Source organism: Centropristis striata, chromosome 15, assembly GCF_030273125.1.
Source record: "Centropristis striata isolate RG_2023a ecotype Rhode Island chromosome 15, C.striata_1.0, whole genome shotgun sequence".
Classification (NCBI taxonomy): domain Eukaryota; kingdom Metazoa; phylum Chordata; class Actinopteri; order Perciformes; family Serranidae; genus Centropristis; species Centropristis striata.
In genome coordinates this window covers 16,373,108-16,382,955 of record NC_081531.1, presented here as the reverse complement: position 1 = coordinate 16,382,955, position 9,848 = coordinate 16,373,108, and the positions used below count along the sequence as shown (strand labels likewise).

Below are 9,848 nucleotides of genomic sequence, written 5' to 3'. Positions count from 1 at the left end.
ATTACAATGTTACAATTTCATTTGAAGCATGTGTCAAATAAGTGCAAAGAGTACGATATTTCTCTCTGAAATGTAGTGAAGTCGAAGTAAAAAAAGTAGATGAAAATGGTAATATAATTCTATATTAAATATATTTAATATAATATGTAATTCAAGAACCTCATAATTGTACTTAAATACAGAATGGATTATCTTAAATGCAGTTTTATTCAAAAACTGTGGATTCTCATCAGCACCGGACCAAGTTTGATTGCACGGTGCAAACGTCATGCTTTTACTTTTCATTTTTGACCAATCAGAGCACAGGAGGCGGAGCTAGATAGCACGAGGCTAGATTGATTTACTCAGAGTAAGAAGTTGCCAAACGTGGATGGAAATGTGATTCAATTTTTCAAAATCTATTGCAGTTGGAGAGTATCCCTACACTAGTCATGACGGAAGAAACAGAAAAGGTATGTGTACTAACATGTTTTGTACTTTATTAGGATATAGCTTGTACTTGCGTTATGGTTCTATTTGTAGTTTCGGGAAGCCCAATGAATGACGCTGTCGCCCTCGAGTTGAACACGGTAAACCAAACTGCATTGAAAAAAAATTACATTTCAACATCGCCGCGTTTTTTACCAGTCGTAAACACCCATTGGAACTTAATTAAACACACATTACGGTTTACTAGGGTCTACGTTAAAATTCGGGAATATTACATCTTGTAATTATGGCTTATCATAGTAAAACATTTCCAAAACGTGCTTTTCTGTTTACTTTAGCGCCAACGCCTCTAACGTAAATCATATCTGTAAATTAGGTGACGTTAATGTCCAGTTCTGTAGGCTATGCCAGTGTTGAAAACTTATTATTACAGTCTATGCCAGAAACAAACAAAGACAAAATAGGTTTTCGATTTATGTTGAAGACTCAAATATATTCCCATTTATCATGAACCATGATTTTAGTGAGAATAATATTATGATTATGAGCCCATCAGTCACATGAGTCCGATTCTGTGGGCACATCACATTCCTGTGGAGATTTGGTACCATGTTCTGCTTGGATAGTTTGATGAAGACAATAAGCCTTAAAGACACTAATTCCTTACATTTCCCCCCAATGTTTTCATCTTTCATTTATTTCTTAATTACCAGGTTTAGCTCTCAAAGGTATGGAGGGACATGAGGAGGAGAGACTGTGTGGGAAATGGAGGGTTGCCTGCGGCTTGTACAGTTACAACTTGAGGGATGTCTTCACATGGTAAGTACTGATCCAACTCTCATATAAAACAGTCATTTACTGAATTGTCCGTAACATTTTCACACAAGCCATTTCGACATGTCTCAGTAGGAAAAGCACAGGTGTAAATAATAAATATAATGGTGGCTGAATCCAAGCTGCTTAAGTTTTAGGGTCCTTAATATTGTGCATATTGGCCCACCGCCATGGCTTTCTGGGACTCCTGAATAAAACAGAGCCATTGTTGATGTTATTAGTAACAACTGTACTTTGCCCACTCTTACAAAATTTAATGTCTGCTTCTGCTGTTATGTCCATTATTTTACATTAACTAGGCCTGTCACGATAATTGCTATATCGACTTATAGTTCGATATATAAAAATGGACACAATAGTTTTTTTTCTTGGACTCTATATTGACGTTTACATGCATGACTTTTTGTGCTTTTTTGTTTTTTGTTTAAAGTAATGCTGCAAATGTTTGACAGGCAGTACGAATTGCCGAAAAAAACCTATATTTCCCAAGCAGCCATTCCAGGTCTTTGTTAGTTTTTTTAATAATAAAATAATATAAAACATGATTATTTCATTGCAATGTTTTGTTAACAGAGCCTGAAAGTCTATTTTATTTGTAGTTGTAGTTTATTTATTTGTTGTATTTATCTAGGATATTTTAATATTTCTTTTCCACATTTCAATTCCAATGTTTAATATTCTCGAGATTATAAAAATCATTGTTGTAGGAAAGGATGTACTTATCATGCTCTAATTTCGTTAGGAAACTAGAGCACATTGATACAACAATACTATTGTTTATCGTGATAGTTACTGGGAAAATATATCGTCCTAAAATATGTGCTATCATGACAGGCCTAATATTTAACTACATTTCACATCTGTTTTGATCCATGCATACTGTCTACTATAGACAAAAAAAGATAGCATGTTGAAAATTCTGTGTGTAGGTTGTTTTAAATCCTGGATGTTACAGAAGAAGAACAGTGACCTTGCTGTTGCTGATAAGAACACAGCACAAACAGTCTTAAAGAGTAACTTATCACCTCATGGAACTCTTGATTTTGCTGACCTCTGGTGATTTTACTTCTCTCTTTGCTGCAGTGATGTAGACGTATACTCCAGGGTGTTCGGTACACAGTGACATCACTGTTGGGTGTTATAATAGGCAAATTAAAGCACACAGACGACAACACCCAGATGAACACTGGAATGTAGAATGACTTGTAAATCAAGAGCTTTGCCTCCAGGCTCAGCTCCTTCTTCTCCTACAACACATTCATGAGTCTGACGAAGAGTGTTTGATTTAGGGATGTCAAGATTAGCGAGAATATTTTTGACCAGTTAGTTGATCCATAGGTTAATTTGTATGATGTTAAATACTCAACAAATGGCTTTACTAGCTAGCAGTCTGAGCATAGACTGCAAAAAAATAGTGGGAATATCACATTGACGTCACCAATTAGCTTGTTTTAGCAAGAACTGCTATTGTTATTCAACTCATTGAACACTGAACAGGGCATTTTTAAGTGACCAAAATGTTACAATGAAGTTTGATAAATGGGAAACACACTATTAAAAGGTAAAAGTCCAAGACAAGAGCACACACAAGACACCCTGGTAGCGACCTGTCAGTCATAAGGTAGAGCTGCCATAAAGCATATCCTGCTTTATCATCTTTTCTTTTTTACTCTAAATGGGACAATAATTCACTTCTTCAGCACTGACTGGGCAATACAGTCCAGTGCTTCTCAGCCGGAGCCTCTCTGTCTGGCACATGTCAGACAACCTGACAGAGAAACTGAGCGGTACAGGCTGCCTATTCTAGTCCGTCATGTGATGACGATGGGATCCTAAAAGACTTTTTTCCTATAGACTTGCAATGTGAAAGTGTAGAAAGTCTTTCTGCATGCGCCACTGAGCAACTTTCATAGTAATGAACAGGGTCTAGCTTCCAATGCTGTTTCTCTCTGGGTAAATTAACTGAAACCGACATTCCGAGTTGTCTTGACTTATAATGCATGGGTGTTGCCTTTGCTCTGTCTGACTCTCCAGGCGTCTGCTGAAGACCATCCTCATGGGGCAGGTCTTGTCCCTGCTGATCTGTGGGACAGCAGTGAGTTGTCAGTACCTGGCTGACGCTGGAGTTGAGACGCCCATGCTGCAAAGCTTCCTCAACTACGCCCTGCTGCTCCTCGTCTACACGACCATCCTCTGCACCCGCAAAGGTCAGCAAATGTGGACTTGTAATTGTTCTTAAAGCTGAAAGAGGTTCCTAAAACTGCAATCGGTGCTTTTCTGGTCACTTGTGAGCATTAGCAACAACCTGCACATACACATACAGGTTTATAATACAGCATATTATTATATATAATATAACATATTTACAATAATTTGGAGGTTTTCCTTTAAACCAATTTCTCTGTCTACAGGTGAAAGGAATATCCTACAAATTATAAAAACCAAGTGGTGGAAGTACTTGGTGATGGGTCTGGCAGATGTGGAGGCAAACTATGCAGTTGTGAAGGCCTACCAGTACACCACCCTCACAAGTATACAGGTAAAAAATAAAACAATCCTGATTCATCCGTTCGGGGGGCTGGAGTTTTGAATTGCATCTTTAATATAAACAGGCTAGTAACCTGCTGAACTCTGTTATATACTGTATATATGTGGTTTAAATCTATATCATATGAACAAATAACTTTTTTAGTAGTCAAAATTGAGTTCTGAGACTGACTTTTTAAAAGCTGTTAATAATTACATTGATTAATCTCCTATATTGATTTTTTTTTATAGTAGATTAATCCCTTTAATTTTTTTAAAGGCAAAAGTGCTTGAAAAATGTGATGATTTGCTGTTTTTTTTGTCTTCTATGATAGCAAACTGAATAAGTTTGGGTTTTGGACCTATGGTTGAACAAAAACAGCAAAATTTCACCTTTGGCCCTGGAAATTTGAATCTTTTGATGATTATTCAAGAATTGTTAGTCGCAGCCCTAGTCTGGTAAAAGACAAAAAAGAATGTTCAAAAGGATTTTAAAAATGTTTCATGGAAACCTGTAGTTTTAAAAAATATTTGCTGCAGACACATTTTGGATTCAATAACCAGCTCTAGGAAGAAACACTACCACCACACTTTTGCACATATAAAAATAATTAAATTGATTTTTGCAAGTCAGGAATATTTCTATTATCGATTAGACTGCCTATTGCTTTTTTCTATGAAATGCCATGAAAATGGTATAGAATCTTTGAGTTGCCCACATATCCCTTTTTTTAATCTTATGATGACAATTAGAATTTATTTACGTTTATACGTATCTGTGTGCCCAAATATCTAGTGTGTGAAGTATTTTAATCAGGAACGTGACCTCCAAAGCTTATCCTATCTTTCTGACCTCCATCAACAAGTCAATATGCGTAATGTGAGTGCGTCGCTGTGTTGCTACTGTGTGTTTCAGCTGCTGGACTGCTTCGTGATCCCAGTCCTGATGGTGCTTTCCTGGTTCTTCCTAAAGACTCGCTACAGGCTGGTCCATTTTGTTGCCGTGGGGGTGTGTTTGTTGGGGGTGGGGGCCATGGTGGGAGCTGACATCCTGGCTGGAAGGGACCAGGGATCCAGTAAGGACACTTTCAAACATTTATTTCTCTAAATTACTGAAACTTAAATTACAAAAACACAATCTTTAAATCATATTGCAGCCTGTCTGATAATTAGTAGTCAGACTTATTCATAGCGATATTCCCAGCTCTCATAATTGATCGAAGTTATAACCAAAACATTGTGCTTCTTGCTGAAAAGTTGCTGTAGAAATTTTCAATAATAGGAATGAATAAAATAGCTATTTATCTGTCCTCTTTTTCTTTCTGTGCAGCCAGTGATGTGGTGCTGGGAGATGGTCTGGTCCTGCTCAGTGCTGTCCTCTATGCTGTATCTAATGTGTGCCAAGAGTACACAGTGAAGAACTTGAGCCGGATTGAATTCCTGGGCATGATGGGCCTCTTTGGGACCCTCATCAGTGGCATACAGCTGTGGGTTATTCTTTAAATCCCTCATATATTCTGATGTGTGACACAAATAGACCACTGCAGCCAAATGCCTAGTAGATTTGGAATTTGCTGATAGTGTAAAGTGTTAAACATGGACTTAATCCAGCACCAATGGATTAAGATGTGATTATGAGCTTCTCTCGATGTAGCTTGAGACCTCCAGATAACTCACCTTCCTTATCAATTCAGCATGGCCTATGTGTTTGGTATGACGCACCCCAAATGACCCTTTAAATCACATAAATCACTTTTGATACTGTCATCAAAATGTATGAAGTTAATCTTCATAATTTATCAGATATATTTGACATCTCTTTGGAAGGTGCATTACAGGGTTTTTTTATGCAGTGTTAGTGTAACTACACAGGTCCAGTGAAATAATGGCCAGGATTCATACAGATGTCTTTGAAGGTTTATTTGCTCCCTCTGTGTTTCAGCAGACACTGTGAAAACTACAACAAAAATAAGGACATAAAAGTTTCAAAAACACATACAACTCCCACTCACATAAACCTGGACCACATGCAGAATTGCCACTCTGAAGTTGCACGTTCTTCATCTGCCACCCTGTTGTTCTGACCCACAGTGAAACTGACCTCACCTCATATTTCGACCTCACAAATCCCACAGTGCCCTCAACCAGACTGTGACCCTGTTACGTTTTGCAGTAAAAAACTTGCATAAAGGGCAATACATTTTTAACAAAACATTTCAAATACCCTTTAGACATATTGGTCAACATGTTTAAAACCGTATCTATCGCATTTTAAATTACCTTTTTATGACTTTATGGACTAAAATGATTATGAATTTGTCTCAAACATACACAACAAGCACAAAAATGAAAACGTCTCCGAGACAGTTATAGTTGGAATATAGATTTGTCTACACTATTGCATTTAGTTCTTGTTTATAAATATTAAGATTCAGTTTTGCACACACACTGAAACAGTGAGCAGTGAATTTGTCCTCTGCATTTAACCAATCCTTTACACACTAGTGACACACCATAAACATCAGTCCTGGGATTCCAACCGGCAACCCTACCATAAGAAGCCGGATTCCTAACCTCTAGGCCACGGCCATAAATAAATGATTGCCTGACCTAAATATGTTTCTGAGAAACCCCTCCCAAAAATCCCCTTTATTTTATTTTATCATAGCCAGAAACGGCAAAAATAGGGAGGAAGGTTTTCCTCAGCATGCTAACTTTATGTTTTTTAAAATTGCAGAGCTGCACTGGAAACCTGTGCAGTAGCAGCAATAAAGTGGGACTTTCACATTAGTAAGTTACCTTTCTGGCTTGTTAAATTAGAGTATATGAGTGAATGATGACCATCTCTTACCTAATTGCTTCATTGTGTTCTGCAGCCATGCTGTTTGCAGTCTACGCCCTGTGTATGTACGCACTGTACAGCTTCATGCCTGTAGTGGTGAAGATGACCAGCGCGACTGCGGTCAACCTTTCTCTGCTCACCGCCGACCTCTTCAGCCTCTTCTGTGGCCTCTTCCTCTTCCGCTACACAGTGAGTGTGATTAGGGAGCATGTAGGGTATTTATTTATGATTAATAGGGCACATAGTCTTTTGTTGCTCTATAGGCCTGTTTTAATGTGTGATTGAGCAAATATCACTGGATATAACTGGAGAAGACTTGTTTATGCATCTGTTTTTTACTTTTCCTTGATTTTCATTACATTTTTAGAAGCTATTTTATTATCTGTAGTACTGTATCAGAAAATCCATTTGTAGCTGTTATGACCATTAACAAAATGCATATCAAGTTCTATATTCTAATGCACTACCATCACTGTTAACCAGTCACTGACAATGAAATTAGAATAAAATATCATTTGAATCCAAGACATAATATGGTACATCAGATAAAATATAGGAAGAAAATATAATATAAACAAATATAAAAATTAAAATAATTCATATATATTGTGATGTCTACAGGTATAAGTTTTTTAGTGGATCAGAAATGGGAAATTAAAGGTAGATTCCAGCAATATATTGTGTTGGAAACATAATTACATAACTACAACGTAGTAAATCTTATATTTCATATTTCATATAACTGTTTGCTAGTTAAGTGTTGCAGTTATTATCTGGCTTTTAGGTCAAACGGGTCACGGGTCACACCATGATCTTCAACAAAATTATATTTTATTAACCCAATTTAAGTAAAAGCCAAGTGGTGTAAGGGATGAATCTGTGTTTGTGGGTGTCAAAGAAAAAGATGCCTGAAGGGAGAAAGGCAGAGAAAGATGCAGCAGCAGCAGCAGCAGGGCAGAGAGATTAAATAACCTTGGAACATACCGGAGCCCTCAGGTGTTCCAGGTTACATTAACAACCCATCTGCACAGTCAGCAAAGAGACAGGTCAAGACAAGACACAAAGTAAACCTTGGACATCAACAATACAAACAATATTAACATGTCTGTATCACATTTCATCCTCAGTTTTCAACCCTGTACATCGTCTCATTTGTCGTCATTACTGTGGGTTTTATCCTGTTCAACGCTGTTCCCACATACTCGACTTTACCGGAGTCCGGCTCCAGTGAGGACGACCCCGCCGAGGTGTTCGCTGATGACACAGTGGAGAGCTCCTCGGACCGTTTACTGTCTGCAGGGACAGACACTCAGAGAGCCGAGACACTATCGGCTGTGACTGAAGCAGACTGAAGAAGGCTAAACGCTGATAGACTGAAACACTCACAGGTGTGTTTTTTCCTCCATTATAGGTCATTTTGAGGAGGATTCTCAGTTTTAACTTTGACATTTCTACAGAAGTGCATGTTTTTTTATAATCAGCCTTAAAGTTCACCATTTTATAGTATTTTGCCTTTTTTCATATCAAGGAAAAGGCATTTGGAACCAACACAGTCACATCTCCTTGCTTGTGTTAGCTAACAATTTCCGTTGACACATTTTTCATTCTTATTTATGTTTTAAGTAATTCTTTATTAACAGTAATCAAATATCTGTTACTGTACTTGTAGTAGAAGTCGATGTGTTAACAGTGTTTCCCACAGGATTTCATTAGACTGTGCTAGGGGGACCAGAACCAATTAGGGGGTTCCATGGGCATGCCCCCCAGGGATATATATGTTTTTTTACATTCTTGTAAGTGAAATCCATCAATTTTTTGCACTTTGAGAGCTAAACCTTACATCATTTTTTGCTGTAAAAAAACAAATTTGATGGCATTGCAAATTCTGGTGCCACTATTCCATCATACACTGATCTTAATGATTTCATATTTTGATGAGTCCAGAATTATTGTAGAGAATAAGGGTTCTTGTGTGTAAATTATGTGGTGGATTTTGTTATTTTGAGCACATGGATGCTACATTTGTTTAGCTACAGGAAGTAAATCATTCAGTTAGTAATTCATACTATCAGTGTACAGAGTTTAGCTCACACACACACACACACACAGCTTGAAATGTGATGTTAACGCAGCAAATTTAACCATGGCAGGACAGATTACACTATAAACTATAGCGGGCAGCCACAGTCTAGATAATCAATGGGAAACACTTGTTCAACATAATCAATGCACTGCTATTTATTGTGCCAAAACTGATGTTACTTCCTTTCTCCTTTTTTATATTAATATATTTGGTATTTTATAAAATGCCTCAGCCACTACTGTATGATGTCATTGTTTTTAACGTGAACACAAGCCAGTCACAAAGTTGTATTTAATGTTTGTTGCCTACGCTGCTATCACATTTTTTTTAACCAAACATGGTGTAAATCAGTGGTTCCTAAACTTTTTCCTTCAGGGAACTCTTTTCTATCATTGAGTAAAATGATGACCCCTGACTAAGTGACATATTTTTATATTTATTTCATATTATATTCAATGCATAACAATAGCAGTACAGAGCAATTGGTAAACTGTGCAATTAATCCAAAAAGAATGCAATAACTACTGCGCTTTGGTTGTTTTAACTTTATTGTTTTAATAGAGGACGAGGCTGTTTAGCAGAGGAAAGACTGTTAATGTAGCTTGTGTTCAGGTCCTCATCATGCTCTTATCCTGTGAGTTTTCTTAAATAATCTTTATTTTACGTTTTTTTACTTGCATTTGATTTTGCTTTCTTCATAGAAATGGGTTCAATGCTAAAATACAGGCAAACTGTATATTTAAGGGGCTGTACACGACATTCAGAACATCAATAAAACAGTAAATGAATATTCACCATGTAAATATATAGTGGAGTAATGACCAGAGAATGAACTCCCACTCCGTGTGTGTGTGTGTGTGTGTGTGTGTGTGTGTGTGTGTGTGTGTGTGTGTGTGTGTGTGTGTGTGTGTGTGTGTGTGTGTGTGTGTGTGTGTGTGTGTGTGTGTGTGTGTGTGTGTGTGTGTGTGTGTGTGTGTGTGTGTGTGTGTGTGTGTGTGTGTGTGTGTGTGTGTGTGTGAACCTGGGTTTCTCTGTTCTTTGTCAACAACAAATTCATGTGATCCCCTGTATGTGTCCCCCTCGCTTGTTGCATTGCAATGTTCTCGTACACTGTTTTGTTAGCTCTGTCCCAAC

The 9,848-nt window shown here is 37.5% G+C and overlaps 1 protein-coding gene across 1 annotated transcript; it reads left to right on the top strand.

The window, feature by feature from the left end:
- Nucleotides 1–315: 315 nt before the first annotated feature.
- On the top strand, nt 316–9,598 carry slc35f2 (solute carrier family 35 member F2). The gene is made up of 9 exons (XM_059352392.1): nt 316–452; nt 1,143–1,248; nt 3,298–3,470; nt 3,675–3,802; nt 4,706–4,865; nt 5,120–5,276; nt 6,527–6,579; nt 6,666–6,820; nt 7,759–9,598. The coding sequence occupies exons 2-9, from the start codon at nt 1,160–1,162 to the stop codon at nt 7,981–7,983; spliced, it is 1,140 nt and encodes a 379-aa protein (XP_059208375.1). The 5' UTR covers nt 316–452; nt 1,143–1,159; the 3' UTR covers nt 7,984–9,598.
- Nucleotides 9,599–9,848: the final 250 nt, after the last annotated feature.

Excerpts from the sequence above, each read along its gene's own strand:
- slc35f2 (XM_059352392.1), top strand. The coding sequence starts at position 1,160 with ATGGAGGGACATGAGGAGGAGAGACTGTGTGGGAAATGGAGGGTTGCC. Across the intron at positions 3,803-4,705 it reads CCACCCTCACAAGTATACAG|CTGCTGGACTGCTTCGTGAT; the intron begins GTAAAAAATAAA and ends TGTGTGTTTCAG. Across the intron at positions 4,866-5,119 it reads TGGAAGGGACCAGGGATCCA|CCAGTGATGTGGTGCTGGGA; the intron begins GTAAGGACACTT and ends CTTTCTGTGCAG.